The sequence below is a fragment of the Puccinia triticina genome, chromosome 7A (assembly GCF_026914185.1).
Source record: "Puccinia triticina chromosome 7A, complete sequence".
Classification (NCBI taxonomy): domain Eukaryota; kingdom Fungi; phylum Basidiomycota; class Pucciniomycetes; order Pucciniales; family Pucciniaceae; genus Puccinia; species Puccinia triticina.
Window position 1 is genome coordinate 7,434,181 of NC_070564.1, and position 16,582 is coordinate 7,450,762.

Consider the following 16,582-nt stretch of genomic DNA (forward strand, 5'->3'; position numbering starts at 1 on the left):
GCGCAATACCTTATTGTAGCTCGCGACAATTTCTCGGGCTGGGTTGAAGCCAAATTTCTGAATAATCTCAACTCAGAAGGGGTGGCTAGTTTCCTTCACAAACACTGGACAATGCGCTATGGTTTGGCGCGCTCTTATTCAACAGATGGCGGATCCGAATTCGGCGGCAAGCTTGCGGAGATGTTGCGCGAACTTCCCGGCCAGCATCGCGTTTCCACGCCTTACTACCCCGAAGGCCAGGGAATGGTTGAGCGCGGCCACGGTCCTCTGAAGGCCGCGCTTGTCAAGCTTGCTGGGGAAAGTGCTAAGAACTGTCGAAAATACCTGCCCCTTGTCTTATTTGCTGATCGGATCTCAACAAAGCGTACTACTGGCTATTCACCCTACGAGATTGTATTTGGTCAGCGGGCCGTGCTGCCCATCGACTTGGAGATGGAATCCTACCTCGGGGTCGATTGGGACGAAGTTCAGGACACGGCTGATCTTTTGGTTGCGCGTTCTCGTCAGCTGGAGCGCAGCAAAGAAGTCCGCGAGCTAGAACATCAAAAGCTCATGAAGGCGCGCGAAGGTTCCGTCCGGTATTGGGAAGAGAAGAACGCCGGTCGAATGCGGGATCCGCTTCGCCCCGGCGACATGGTGTTGGTCTACAATCGGGCCCTCGAGACTCAATGGGGCAAATTGTTAGCCAATTGGTGGAGTGGGCCTTTTCGCGTGGTGCGCCAGGTTCACGGCGGCTCCTATATCTTGGCGGAACTTGACGGGACTCTGTTGACGCGGTGTTTCTCAGCGGACCAGGTAAAAAGTTATTTCTCCCGTGGAGGCACAGGAGGTTCAAAGTAAGTCCTCCCAATGTGTGCACCCCCAGGGTATTTCTACTGCGTTTTGTAAACCCTACTTTATGCCACATATGTGAGCACCGGCGGCCTTTTTTTCCCCTCCCTGGTTTTTTTTCTGGATCTTTTTAGGCGTGTATTTCTTTTCAACCTCGACAGCAGGCGCGAAGCAGTCTAGGGACAGACTGCAAGCGTGGTGGAGATGTGGTGCGCGGTGTGGTTCAGGCCGTGAGGACGACAGAAACTGAGTTTTGCAGCGGCGATGGCGGCACCTCAAGGCGTTTCAGGATGTGTTCTTATTTTTGTTTCTTTGTTGGCTCGTGTTGTCTTTCCTATTGTCCCCTGCTTCTACTACTGTTGTTCTTGATTCTCTTTCTCTTTTTTTTTTTCCTGCTCTTTTTCTTTTTTCTCATGGCGCGTGTTGGAAGGGAACAGTGGGGAGGGTTGGTTCTTTTGTTTTGTTGGTTTCTTTTGTTTTCTCCTTTTGCTTCTTGTGTTGTTTTTTGTTGTGTGCGCGCGGGTGCGGGGCGTGATGACGGGTCCGCAGTGCGCGGCGCTTCCCGGAGTCTGAGTTCGCCCACGAACTCAGAGGAAGGGGGCATGGAACCTAGCTGATCCCATCAGGAAATCCATCGAAGTTTACTGTTCATTATCCGGGCCCTCCATAGTGCCATCCTGAATCTTATTGATCTTCCGGAGCTCTCTTCTTCCCTTCGGCTTCTTTCCACTCTTTCCCTCAAAACAACCAACCGCCGACGCGCGCTCAACGCCGTCGTAAAATCTTCCCCCCCCCCCCCAAACCTCATCGCACAAACGATCCTCCTCGCTCATTCCGACCAAAAACCGGAGGGCACATAAAACTTCCTCTCCCCATTCCCCTCCAACTAACTGCCGCCGGCCTGCACCGGACGGAGTTCCACACCGTCAGGGTGTACTGATTGATTGTTCGAGAAGACAGAACACCTCTAATGCTAATGGTAAGTCTAGACACCACCAGTCCACCCAAAAAAATGCAAAATCAACCCCTCCAAGTCCGACTCATGACCCATCAATCCTAGCTAAAAAAACCTTCCAACTGAGCGGACCGACCCATTTCTTAGCTGCCCCCACCCCCAATCGCAACCCACATTACCTCGAGCCTATGCTGATCTTCAAACTTTTTTTCGCCCTGTTCTAAGCATTTTTGGATTGACTAGGTCGTCACCGTCGACCATATCCTTATTACCTCCGCGTTCAACAAGCCGTCTCATCCTGGGATCAGCAAGCCGACCGACTGGCCCAATAATGCTGATGTGCTCCGCACGACCATCTAGCTCAGCAGGACCACCCAGTCTGACCTCCCTGCTTGCTAGACTTTACACATCCTGTATCAAGGATGGCCTTGACTTCAGCAAGCCCCCCGCGTCTGTTGAAACACTCCAGCTGAGGCTTCTCTGCAATGTTGTTAATGATGATTGTATTATATTCTTACCTTGATGTCATACATCTAAGACTGCATTTGTTAGCATGATAAATATAGCGTAATCATAAAAACACACTATGATTAAATATTGTAAAGCACATTTTTTTAGGCTAATGTTTTGTAAGTCAACTGTCATGAACCTGAACAGTTGATTTCCAAAAGATTAGCCAAAATAATGATGTTTTACATAAAATAAATGTTGTGTGTTTTTAATATTACAGCATATTTATCACGCTAACAAACGCAGCCTAAAATTTATTTTTCAAAGGATTGTGCCATGGTCAACTAAACATGACTATACCTGAACTACTGCCAATTCAATCTTCACAAAAAGACATGAAATACAAACAAATTTGATAAATAAAATGCTAAATGAGGACTGTTTTCCACCACCACCTGCAAGAGAAAGCCACCGTGTCTGGGGCTAAGTCAACAGCAAGCCCAGGTCCATTGGTTCACTCAATTCTGACTGGATCCATTGCCCGCTAGCAGCAACATTGAGCCCAAGAGATGGGGGATTGAGGACCTTGAGAGCCTGAGGCACCATTGAAGGGGGTTTGGTGTGCGCAGTGCAATGATTTCACTTTTGGCACATCTGTAGAAGAGATGGAGCAGCTGAACCTTGGGCTGTCAGCCAGGGGGTTTCTGGCTGGAATTTCATCCCTGCAGCGGCGTAGCCGCTTTGAACTCTAGTCTGATCACAACAGTTTTCTACCAACGGCGCAATGGATCCAGAAGGTTTTTATTTTTTCATCTTGATGTTTCCTTCATTTATGTAACTGGTGCTAATTTGACCTTTGTTTCAGATTTTTCCAGTCAACTTGATTGATTGCAAACACTAGACGAAGTCAGCGAATATTTGGATTGGGATCAATCTTTTGCATTGACAGGCACTGCCACACCAACCTTGCAAAACAATTCCAATAGAAACGGTGGCGGTGAACAGACTGAAGAAGAAGATGATGCCAAAGAGTTTAAGGTTAACTTGGAGTACAAACTTTACATTCTTAAACCCAAGCCCACCAGCTGCAATACCCGTAATGCAAATAGACGCAAGGGAAATGTTGTCGAACCCAAGGATAAGTATTCAAAACTCGATTCAAAACCGGGTAAGCTTTTCTTTCATTGGAAGGCTTCGGAAAGCAGTTGCTTTGCTTTCAAACGGTCAGCACTTGCCATGCTTCGTGCCAAGGAAACAAGTGTCGTTGCTGGACACGCACAAGAACAAGAGCAAGAAGGAAAACTCTCCTGGTACGCGATAATTCGAAATGGCGGACAATTCCTTGAAAAAAACAAGACCAACTTGTATAACTCGGAAATCTTTGCCGAGTTTCTTGAGATGGCTGAGCGTAAGGGGGGGGCCAAAATCTATATTGTCCAGAATGATCCTAAACTCGTTGCGGAGGTGGGTGATTTCCTTGTTAACTGAGATTGAACCTCTAATTTGGCTGATTGTTTCTACCTATCATATCAGAGGAACAAAGCATTGAGACACTTAGCCGAGAGAAACAGAGAAGGTAATGAGGCATCAACCAAACCACAGCCCACTGCTGGCGCTAAGAAGAACTCCGACATCTTAAATAACATCTGGACAATCCGGGCAACTCATATGCCCTGCGAGCGACTGACCGGCTCCATGGAACTCCCTGTGATGATTGACCCCGAAGATCCGACTCGATTTCTTGCACTCAGCCCTGAAAGAATTGCCCTTTGGGCCAGAGCCATGGTGAGTTTTGAGTAGTTGAAAAGACATGTGAATGTTTTTTAATCTTGTGTCCTCTCTTCAGGCCCAGAATCCAGAGATCATCGAGCACAAACCACCATCATCTCCGGCATTCAAATTTCAAACCAAAGCCGAGTTTGATGGTTCTTCCAGCCGCGAGCCAGACAAGAGGGAACGTGAATCTAGTCCCGTCAATCAACATCAATCTAGTCCAATCAATCGGAACCGGGAAGCAAATTTGGATTCACCAGCATCATCCAGAGCCCCCAGGAACGCTAGAACCCCTCCAAACATCTCGCCGATGGCAGCCGCTTATGTGGGAATGGGTGGACATATTGCACCACCCATGGCTTGGCAAAACTTGCCCTGGGCATGGCCGGCTGCCTCAACGATCCCGTTTACTGCATACCCTGGAATGCCAAACTTTGGCATGAACATCTTGGTTCCCCCGGTTCCTCAACCTGACTTTGCTCAAAAAAACCCCACACCTGTTTCCTCACCGGCCCCCTCGGATGTAAATGCTGACATCAACGACTACTTGATGCTCTTTCATGTTGATGTGAACTGCAAACAAGTCAAAAATTCTCTAATCAAATATGGAATCACACACTACGTCGAGTTCAAAAACTTCCAGGCACAAGATTTTGAAGAGGTTGGCGTCAAAAGGAGTCATGCTCGTTCGCTTGTCAGCAACATTAAAAAATACAAACGTAGTCTCAAAAAGCGCCGTTGATAGGTTTGCCTTTGTCCATTTCTCTCACTTTTCAATCTCGAAACAAAAAATGGTTGTGTCTCATGAAATAGTCTGCTATCCATATTGATGTTAGTAAATACAAAGTTATTGCTCACTGCTATTCATATTGATCTCAATAAACACGAAAGATCCAAAACCAAATCTTGTCTTTTTTCAGTCTGTGTCTGACCAATTGGTCTCTACTCTAGCTCCTCAAATAAACAGTCTCATATTTTTCATCTTACTTGCATTGAAATGAAACTGGAGATTTCGATCTAGCGTGATCAGTTTTGAGTGCAATGGAAGTCCGAAATCAAGATTTCTTGGTGATCAAATTGCCTCACTTTAAACCAAACAAATGTACCAGTTTCTGATACATATAATCATTCTATGAGGTAACCCGAGCCAATGAACAGCTTACGGGTCAAAACATCTGTGAAAACTAAGCTGACAAAAGTATCTAAAACATCATAGTCCTCCTCACCACCCGTAAGTAAATCTTTGTTCCGTCTTAGGGTCGATTTGTACACTGATAACCCCTTTTCAATTGGGTTTAATTCTGGTGAGTATGCCGGAAGATATTGTAAGAGGCACCCTTGCTCCTTGACAAGCTCTGCAATACGCCAATTGTGATGGATTTGTGCGTTGTCCATGACAAGTACGCTGCGTGAAGCTGGAAAGGGGTTCATCGATGGGAGCCACAAATGCGGTCATCAGAATATTATTCATTGCAAATCATATGAATCTATTCCAACAGCTTACCAAGATGTGCTCAAGGAAGAAATCAAAATCTGCCCGATTAACAGATTCCTCCTGGACCACGTGTGCAACTAACCCATCAGATGAGATCGCTGGGATGACATTATACTTGTGTGTGCTCCTCTTGCGCGGAACTCGGGGTGTTCTTTGACCTACAGGAGCCCAGCCTCTCTTTTGTGATACCACCTCAAGCGAGACCCCCAATTCATCTGAAAATGAATCAAAGTTTTTACTGCTTAGGCATATCTTTGTAGGTGATGAAAAAAATAGAAACTTACCTGTGAACACAAGATGGGACATTGGTATACAATTGATTTGAGAGGTGTAGTAAGCCCTTGCTTCCGGATCTTGGCGCGGATTGAAAGTCCTGATTGTCTTTTTGGACATGTTCAAACGCTCATGGAGTGTTTTTGCAATAGTTTTCAGGCAGACTATGGCACCTGTCTCTTCGATTAACGCCTGCTGTATTTTGTCTAGGTAAACTGTTGGCTTTTCAGCAATCATCTCGGAAATAAATTTTAAATATTCATTGTTTAATTCAAAAGTTCGGCCTTGGGTTTGATAGGTTGAAGGATCACAAGCAACTGCCCTCGTCCTCTTGTACAGATTGACCCATCGGCGCAGGGAATCATTGCTGACTGACGCGGCTAATGACGAGTTAATCTCAGATAAGGTCTTCCCTTCGTTTGCCGCTCTGACGACGGCGTATTTGAATTCAGCAGAGTACAGGCGATAACCCATGTCTAGAAAGCCAGAAAATTTCAAATTTCAGTATCCAATTTACTGAAGGAAGTTGTTTGATCAAAAGATACACTCACCAGATTCAAAACTCTCAATTTGACAACCTTGACTTGGATGGTTCCAACAACATGCGACCAAGAGATTTGGCGGACCCACAGCGGCAGGCTCGCGGGATTCCTGCGTCTGTGCGCCGGGGGGGAAAATGAGATCGGGGGCAAAAAAAAAAGGTTGCGCGCTAAAAAAAAAAATTAAAACGGTGGAAAACCGCAACCGTTTAGGCCCCGTTTGGCGCCAATACAGAAGTTCCGAGAAGGCTTGCGCTTCTGGACCTGCGATTTTGCCCCCCGAACTTGACTTCAGCCACCTGTATTGCCTCTTGTATGGCCGTTGCCATACAGGGACATGCATTCGTTGCAAAAGCTATCTTTGTGATAGCTAGCTTTTAGCTTTGGAGAGTGGCACCATTGGACTCCTTGTCAAATTTTGAGTCCAGCGGTCCTCCACTCTCCTGCGCCTGTGTGGCATGACAGGGCACCAGGCTGCCCAGTCAGGCCCCACAGCCCTGTATAACCCGGGCTGTCCAGAATACAGGGGGGATGTGGCTGAAGTTGAAGTCGAGTTTGGGGGGCAGAATTGCAGGCCCGGAAACGCAAGCTTTCTCGGAACTGCTGTATAATTGGTGAAATAATCACGGGTGAAATAATTCGTGACATTTTGATTATTTCACCTGAAATAAAATGTAATTGAATATATCGCTGGCGTTTGTCAGTACATTGGTATAAACCCAGCCAGCCAACCACCCACCTCTCGATCAAACAAGAAAGCGAATGGACAAACTCACCCTCCACTTGATGACCACCCACCCGGTCATCAGGTGGCTATAGCCTATGACCCACTTCACCCACTCGATGACCCAGTTGGTCATCGACTGGATCTATTGTAGTCCACCCGATGAACAGGATGGTTTGAGGGGACTTATACATATCCACCCGATGGCCCAATTTGTCATTGAGTGGAGTATGTTTCACTCGACAACCAACCGGGTCACTGAGTGGATACCTACTCCACTTGATGACCAACCGGGCCATCAAGTGGAGCATTTATCCACTCAATGACCAACCAGGCTATTGAGTGGATAAGTCCATTCAATGACCCGGTTGTTCATCAAGGGTCATCGAGCAAGTGGAGTGTTATATAATCCACTCGATGACCAACCGGGCCATCGAGTGGATATATGGGTCCACTCATTGAGTGGATACATCGAGCTAGTGGAGTGTTGTATGATGTATCCACTCAATGAGGTCGATAATCGAGGTTGGGAGTTGCAAGGGTGGGTCTGATTTTGCTGCCAATATATCGGCATGTAGGAACTGTAATTATAAATTATTTCATGTTTTGAATATGTCGGTTTGCCAAACGCCATCGGCATTTTACCGATATAATTGTGAAATATTTGTGAATATATCACTGATTATATCGGTGCCAAACAGCGCCTTACACAACAGCTGTATGTTGGATATCAGGTATTGGCACAAGGTTTGCTGGTTGATTACATTCTGTCTTCCTACGTATGCTTGAGCTTCGGAGTTGACCCAAATCTCTGCAGCCTTTGCTGGAATTCAGTATCATGAATTTCTAAAATAAATCTAAATGAATAAATAAATAAATAACTTGTTGAGAGTGATTTCAGAGAAAGAAGTGAGGTAAACATTGAAAAGCAGAAGCGTAAAAAGAAGCAGCTGGTTTCTCAAAAACAAGCTGCAATGGAATGGTTTTAGATAACCCTCGAATGTTTCTCCCAAAATAGATTCAAGTCAAGTAAGAAGATCCAGATGTTGATCCACAGGGAAGTTAAGACCTTAAGACTTCAGCGTTGATTACCGGACCTCTGCTATAACTCAACATCCAAGCTTGTTCGGTGACGCATCGGGGTTCTCAGTAGCCACTCGATAAGTAGCGGACTGCATCCTGGCTGAGCCGCTTTTCACCAACTAATAACCGGTAATCTTCGCATCTGACGCTGGTGCCTTGGACACTGTTAGTGTCACGGGAACAATCCAAAAAACATACACACATAAAATTGTCAGCATAAACAAGAAGATTTAGCAAGAGAAGAATCAAAGAGCCACTCATGACGTACCCGGCGTTTTCATCTTTGATCAGTTCAAACTGGATAAAGCGGGTAGCACATTTCGTATATGTCAGCTTACACGAAGAACAATCTTGTTTTTTCTGCTTCTCGAAGTCCATCACGGCGGATTTGAGCTCACCCAAGAAACTGCTTTGAGCTCCGGAACGTGGTACTTTAGCTCCCCCGACAGTAGCTGTTGCAACCAGGCAAACTTGATATCATGGTTTGAAGCGCCTCCAACAGTTGGACGTCCCGATCTGAGGGAAGTGGTGTAAGCCGCACCAGTTTCTGCAAGGACTACCGGTTTGCCTTGTCCAGCGCCGTAAAGCTTTAGAGGAACAAAAGAGTTTATCAGCGAACATGTGGTCACGGCTAATCATGGTTGTTGGGTGCTGCTTTCGACCTACTTCAGAAAACTCTTGGATCTTCTCAAGAGCCTCTCCAGGCTGCGGCAAAACGTTCAATCGGCGCTCCCCTGCAGATTATGCAAATGTCAAATCGGACATGTCGAGAATCAGTATTGGCAGCCCTCGCAGGAGTCAATAAGTCAAGGCTGACCTCCAAAATGATAAAACGAAAGCCCTAACACATGCAAACCAGTTCCAGTTAATTGAGAGCACAGGATGTAGTTGGTTTCAAGAGATAGGAAACTAACCCGAAATATCGACAGTATCAGCACCAGGCCAGTACCTACTGTAGCCCCCTCTAATCGAGTCATTGTATGAGCCGAAAGCGACGTTAGGAGCCCAAAGCATGTCTACTTAGACCAAATGTCGAGGAATGGAGTGTAGGTATCAACATGGAAAAACACAAGCGGTGTTGAGTCAGTGGTCGGATTTATTTTGCCGAAAATTAGAGCCAGAAGAATAAAAGTCGAGACTCAACAAGTGTCATGTGTTCGAGCTCTGATTGCATGGGCGATCATTCTCCATTTTGCGCGGAACACTAAGCTCCAAACCAAAAGTAGTAATTTAAATATTCGAGCCACTTTCTCTAAACAAGAAATAGACTTACAGTCAGGCTTAAGACCCCATCCATACCAGTCTCCGTTCATCTATGTTACGGAAGGGATCAAATTGCATGAGTATGGTCAATTTGCCCACCATTTTTCTTCTTGCGATTGGTCTGGGTCTTACCTCGTGAGCAAATCGTAACCAAACTGTGATGCCCAGTCTGTTGATCGATGCCATTTTGATAGCGATACGCTCGGCCTAAGTTTTCCCATCTGCTCAATCAATCACGGCGAACAACCAGTATTAAAAAATGAAACATCACCCACCACATATGGTGTGACTTTGTCTAATCCTTCGCTAGGCAATAGGGCAATCTGCCAAACGGGGTTGCCCGGCGCGCTCAGGATGTGTGGTAAGTGCTGAATAGGAAATTAGATGTAAGGAATTTGCTTGGGAATTCACAGCCTATAGCTTTTGACATACCAAATCAAGCGCGGATAGATCTGGATCATGCTCTGCTAGGTGAACATAGTCTCCCACCTGATAAGAGTTTGAGCAAATGATCCAAGGTCAGCTTCGGGGTTTCTCATCACAGAGCGACTCGGAAAGAGTTGCACGACCGACAATTGCCATGGGAGCCGGTAACAAGTTGTTGATATCCCTGACAGCATTGGGCGCGATGCGCTCGCGGAACCCAGGCAGAAATCCAACAGCAACACCACCTCGGTGAAGGTTTGTTGAATTCAGACCAAGGTTTCCGTGGATGATGTGCCAATCGCTTGGAATAGTTCTGCTACGACTGGCCAATGGCAGCAACAAAGCGGAAATGATGGTTTCAAATGCGATTTTCATGATGAAAGTTTTGAAGTAGGAATGGTTTCTAGTAGTAGAGATAAAGATGCAAAAGGTGGGATGGACAGGCCTTTGTTGTTGCTGGGGGTACAAGCCGTCCAGAAAGCGGCCCTCTTCTCTCCATTATGTAGGAGAAAAATGGGGTTCATCAAGCGCAAGACAAACAATCAAGTTGAAGGTCGTTCCAGAATGTCATGCTCGCTTTTGGCGCAGAATGTGTCAGAAGAATTCAACCGAAGGTAGATCGCCAACGCACACTCACGAGTCACGGTCACGGTGACCCGAAAGACACGTAGCGCGCTGGATGTTTTTTTTTTTTTTTTTTAAATCACTTATTTACATACAAAGGGGGAAGCAAGCAGGGCCAACCGGGGTGAAAACAGTATGGACTATCACATCTCTTGAGGAACCGACAAGGTGCATTCAAGGGATGTTTCGATATAATGTAACTCCATACAACAGATCTCAAAAGATGTCTTCTCTCGCAAGCCCACCAGCGGATAAAAATAAAAATTGAAGCACAGCTGTACATGCGATAAGCAGATTACACGGCAGTTGCGGATTTCACGCTATTCTTAGAAGATTGCCGACCGGGTCAAATAGCAAATTGCCTTGCAAGCTGTCCAATTGTAGGTCAGATTGCCACCAATCTGACACCCCGCGCACGGGCACCAGTTTACCAGAGCCCCTCTTATAAGTTCGTCTCAAGTAGTCTGGCAGCTTGCCATCAAAACCTGTTGACCACACAAAGACCCACTGGCAGAAAGACAAGAGTCCGTCAGAAACAGGGCACGCCAGAAGAATCACCTGATACTGGACGCTACCCCTTGGCGAGGTGCCGTGCGCGTGCTCAAGGGATGGTTTAGACTGCAATTTCGGTGGAGATTGCTTAAGTTCGGCCGCAGGAAGTGCCAGGATCCGCCGGTTTGGGGCTGTCCGGCTACCCCGGCCAGAGTCTCCCAAGTCCACTCAGCTGGAAAGCCAAGCTCACCTGCCCCTAGTTCCCCTCGAAATGCGCCAATACTGAAAAATCCCGATGTACCATCCTTGCCCGCGCCTTTCCCTTCAAGAGATGTAATTCTTATTTCTAAGTCAGCGGGCATTCTGCTTTTGCAAGCCTGGATATGAGCTATGTCTGTCTCTCCCCATTTAAGGTGTTCAAAGTTGGAATCATAAAATTTTCAATACGTAAAATCATATAAAATCATAAAATTTTCAGATGATGATTTTATGTGTACCATTTTAGAAATGGTGCTCTAATTTGAGTGTTTGGGTGGTACATATTTTTTTCAGCTTAGATTTTATATTTTTATGGTGTTATGATTTTATGCAAGTCAACTTTGAACACCCTAATTCAATAGGGGGGTTCACATTGCAAAAAAAGCAATGCTGATTTTGTCTGCTCATGCACCTGTGAGTAAGGTTTATGCCTTGCAGATTGCTTCCAAGGGAGAGCTGCCCAGCCAAACCTTTTTGCTTTCTCACAGTTTTCAAAAGCTGCATCTGCTGGTTTTGGTTGCTGATTTTTGAAATCAGCCTTACGTGAACCCCCCTAATAAGATAAGGGAGTTGAAAAATTGACTCCCAGGAATTAATAAATCGACTCCCAAATGTCGTTTACGTCGCGCCGACCGTCTTGAGACGTCTCCCCCGGGTCCGCGCGACCTTGCGCGGCCCCAAAAGCATTTTGGGAGTTGATTTATTAAATCCCCTCTTGAGGATGGGAGTTGATACATTAATTTAACAAAAAATGACGGAATATACAATTTGGCGGATTTCCTACTAAGGCAAACCCCCGAAACCTTATCTACGGTACTCCAAACGGCCCCAAAGTTCCTTAGCTATAAGAATACACTCTTTAAAACATATGTTAAGCCTCACGGCATTAGTACTCCTCAGGGAGACCCTGTGTAGCCGGGGGGCGGATTTGGCCGTTTTCTTACTAAGGCAAACCCCCAAAACCTTATCTACGGTACACCAAACGGCCCCAAAGTTTCTTAGCTATAAGATTACACTCTTTAAAACATATGTTAAGCCTCACGGCATTAGTACTCCTCAGGGAGACCCTGTGTAGCCGGGGGGCGGATTTGGCCAATTTCCTACTAAGGCAAACCCCCAAAACCTTATCTACGGTGCTCCAAACGGCCCCAAATTTTTTCTGCTATAAGAATACACTCTCTAGAAAACATTATAAGCTCCAAGGAGGTATTACATATCAGGTACACCTTCTATTGACCGTGGTGTAGCGTAGCGCAGCGCAAATGCACTATTTTTTTGTGTAGCATTAGGGCAATCGCAGGTATCTGCGCTAACACTACACTATAAGCTAAATTAGCTTTTCACCCTGTGCGCGTAGCTTTAGTGCAGATGCGCGCGATTGCGCTCACGCTACGCTAAAAAATAGTGCATTTGCGCTGCGCTACGCTACGTTAACGGGTCGTCAAGGGAGACTGCTCCTCCGTGAGCGCTAAATCGAGTGCACCGGGTCGCTGAAGAGGACTCCTTCTTGCTAATGCTAGCTGCTACATCTTGTACTAGGTCACCGATGATAACTCTCATCAGTAAGCGGTACACGTTGTACCGGGTTGCTTCGCCGAGGAGTCCTCCGCGGTAGCCGGCACACGTTGCACCGGGTCACCAAAGAGGATTCCTTGGCCGATACGCGTCGTACCGGTTCGCCATACATGGGAAGCCATATTAAAGAAGGCTGAAGCGCCTCTACAACACATAGAGTACATATGCGTGCGGTCATGGGCCGGGCTTGACATGGCCCACCGGCCACCGCATCCACCCGCAGCTAGCTGATCGGAGAGTCGGGGATCCCCCGCCCTGAAGCGCTGAGCCAGGGGTTGGGCTGTCAATCCGCTGCATTTGCATAGGTCCTAGGGGGACTCCCGAAGTGTGAATACATATAAATACCTGACCGAGACCCGCGGAATCGATATTCAAAACGTTTGGAGCTGATGTCGGAAGATAAAGTAAGTCATCCTTTTTTAGATCCACATTCAGCCTAGTCTGCTGACTCAAATCACCTACACTTTCCGTTTTCTCTTCCCAAACAACAAACAACAGGATTTTACGTATGAGGAGCTCTCCACGCTTTCAAACCCTAGCAATCTCCACCTGGTCATCAGTGGAAAGGTCTACGCAGTATCAAAGTTCTTGGAGGAACATCCAGGTGGTGATGAAGTCCTATTAAGTGAAGCTGGTAAAGACGCCACTGAATCTTTCGAGGACGTTGGCCATAGTGAAGAGGCTCGGACTTTGATGGAGCAGTTTTGCGTCGGAACGTGCAAACAGGTTAGCTTATCTTTTGGCCATCTCTTTTTGGTATCATGATCAGAATTCAATGATCAGAATTCAGACCCATCTTATCGCTCGATCCTACCACTCTTATTTCAGGGGGCACCCAAAGGACCGCCGGCCACCAAAAAGTCATCCCAACAAGCTCATACGTCTACCTCCGATCAACAGTCTGGAGGCTGGGGTTTTATGGTGCCACTTGCGATCCTAGCTGCTTATCTTTCATATCGTAAGATATCTTTGAACAACTCCACCCTCATCTCATCACATGATATCGATAGATCAAACCCCGACTTAACCAGACGCTAATTGTATTCTTTCTTCTTGGGCTCAATCGGTTTCACAAAATATATCTCCTGAACAGGTTTTTACTTTGGCGCATAAAATAACTAAATCACATGATTCTGTGGCTTGAAATCCATTACTCTTATATGATTATATCAATATTGGGAACCAAAGACAGCGCATCTGAGAAAGGAGAGCATATAGGAAGACTTGGTGGGAGAAAAGAGAAATGGAAGTTTTAAAAAAGCCACTATATGTGGAAATCACAATGATTGGGACATTCCTTTGAACATAGCCTGTCTTACAGCTTCAAAGGGTTCTCTGAGCGTTCGACAAACTTTCTGTCAGCGGTCGTCTCTGAAGTGACGCACCGATGAAGAAACTCGAGCTTAGAGGAAGAACTCGGGTAAGATAAGCGAGTATAGGATACTCAAGGAGAAGGAAAGCTAAGGAAAACAAGGGTAAAGGGAAAACGAGAAGGCAGGAAAGGATAGAAAGGCCCTAATCACGACCTGGCATCGTAATCGCTTGGGCTCGGTAGGTTCCCAGCTATAAGGAAATATAGGGACCAGCTAAATGCACGCCAACAATTGACTACGTGCACGCCAAATGTATGGCGTGCCAATGAGGCCACGCCAATATATTGGCGTGTCATTAAGTCCACGCCAATGACCTGGAGTAATAGAGCCTGACACTGAGAGAATATATTTCAAGAGAAATGAACAACGGAAAAATCGACCGCGACCCGCTTGCCGGCTGCATTGCTGCTGGAAGCCGCTGCTGCCGTGTTGGAGGATCGAGTGGCGATGGAACTTGGAGATCGGTTAACAGGAGCCATAATGCTGGAAAAATTTGTCGAATATAGGAGGGAGAAAAACTTTCGAGATAAAACTGAGTAACACTAAGACAGTATAAACACAACACACAGAATATCCACACTAGGATCTACACTATAACACTATCACACTGGTACACACAACACGGAACACTAATTCAAACTATAACTATGATTTGTAAGACTCTGTATAACCTTCTTAACTGTTTATAAGATGCGAGAAAAAAATGCTCATAACCTAATAGAGCCTGACACTGAGAGAATATATTTTGAGAGAAATGAACAACGGAAAAATGAATTTCAAGAGAAATACAACAACTGAGGAAACATAAGCTCTATATATACATGCTATTATGTAGTATGTATGTAAATATAGGAAAAGCTGTCTAGTCGAGGAAACATGGGAAAGTCCCATGTCTATGGTAAGTCATGACATATGACTTACCCTGGACATGTAGGATGTCACGTAATGGCATATTACGTATCATACTACAACATGGAGTGCCCGTCGGTCCACACCAATTCAGTGGCGTAGCTGTGAGACCACACAATTTTATTGGTGTTGCCTTGCAGACACACCAATTTTTTGGCGTACCCTGGATGCGCCACGCGCGAACCCCCGCACTCCGCAGAAATGATTTGTGAAACCAAAACAAAACAAGCTACTCAGTCTCCGCCCCTTCCCGTGAGATGTTTCGCAGGATGGACTTTGTTATTACAGTGTCCCCTTGGTCGTTCTCACGTAGATGCTAGCAGCCAAAAATGAATACGTCCCTTGCGCTCCTCTCCGAGGGAATCTCAGCAAGGTGCGGCCTCCGCGGAAGCTGTGCCCAAGCATGCTGGGGCAACCGTTCTGAGCGAGGGCGGTCAGGATCCGGGAGACCCCCCCCCCCTGTCGCCAACGTGGTACCCAAAAGGGACGGTCTAGAGGGGCCTCCCCCCTTGTATAAATGTGGCAAATGGGCATAGGATGCCCTGCTGTTCCACTAGGGCAACAAGCCGCCGTGCGTCCGGCTCGACTGTCTTTGTCAATGAGAAACCAGAACAGCGGGCTGTGAGCTAGGGAGGCCGTGATGGGAGGCCAACGACGAAGAGGGATGAGAGGGAAATGGACTAAGCACCTGAGAAACCAGAACAGCGGGCTGTGAGCTAGGGAGGCCGACGACAAAGAGGGATGAAAGGGAAATGGACTAAGCACCTATTGAGGTGCGCAGGGAATGACTTGGAAGAATGATGAGTGACATTGCATAGGGAGCAAAAGAGAGAGAAAGGAACAGAGAAGAGAAGAAAAGAAAAGGAAGCAAACCTGAGAAACCAGAACAGCGGGCTGTGAGCTAGGGAGGCCGTGATGGGAGGCCAACGACAAAGAGGGATGAGAGGGAAATGGACTAAGCACCCTAATAGGTCCCATCACCCCGCGCCCTCCTAGCTCAGCAGGGAAGCACTAACACTTCCCCTGGGCTAGGTGAGCACTCTCATTCCTCTCTCCTTCTTCTCTGACTACTCCCTTTCTCCTCTTCCAGTCCTCTCTCCCCTTTCTCCTTTTCTCAGTTGTATTTATAGGGAAGCACTCACACTTCCCCTGGGCTAGACTTTGCAATTCAAGATACAGTGGTTCCAGAAGTGTCCCTCCAACGCTCTGCCTTGTCCCTCTTGAGCCCTATACGCTCGGATCAATCTCATCCTCCTCGCCCAGTGAAGCGCTCACAAGGAGCGCTTACACTTTTTTTTTCATGAACCACCTTGGCGGCACATCACTCGGTGATGATAGCCTCCCCTTTGCCTTTGCTTTGCATCCCTCTCCTTTGCCTTTGACCGCTATGCCAAAAAGACCTCTGGCACACGTTATTCTGACCCTGACTCTGGCAGAAACCCCGATTCAAGTTCTCATCAACACTGGATTGGAAATCAATATCATCTCCCAACGAGCAGCCGCCCTATCGGGACTGCCTGCCAAAACCCTTCCAACACC

At 46.6% G+C, this 16,582-nt stretch overlaps 2 protein-coding genes across 2 annotated transcripts; one reads left to right on the plus strand and one right to left on the minus strand.

Annotated features, from left to right (window-relative positions):
* Positions 1–8,186: 8,186 nt before the first annotated feature.
* Positions 8,187–10,187, minus strand: PtA15_7A810 (uncharacterized protein; the record flags this gene model as incomplete). Its single annotated transcript, XM_053171456.1, has 11 exons — positions 8,187–8,286; positions 8,392–8,420; positions 8,522–8,710; positions 8,790–8,857; positions 8,941–8,964; positions 9,038–9,139; positions 9,397–9,436; positions 9,519–9,593; positions 9,662–9,754; positions 9,819–9,875; positions 9,960–10,187. 11 exons carry the CDS (start codon positions 10,185–10,187, stop codon positions 8,187–8,189), a joined length of 1,005 nt encoding a protein of 334 aa, XP_053022635.1.
* Positions 10,188–13,150: 2,963 nt separating this feature from the next.
* Positions 13,151–13,874, plus strand: PtA15_7A811 (uncharacterized protein; the record flags this gene model as incomplete). The annotated part of the gene is made up of 4 exons (XM_053171457.1): positions 13,151–13,165; positions 13,260–13,487; positions 13,590–13,719; positions 13,855–13,874. The coding sequence occupies 4 exons, from the start codon at positions 13,151–13,153 to the stop codon at positions 13,872–13,874; spliced, it is 393 nt and encodes a 130-aa protein (XP_053022636.1).
* Positions 13,875–16,582: the final 2,708 nt, after the last annotated feature.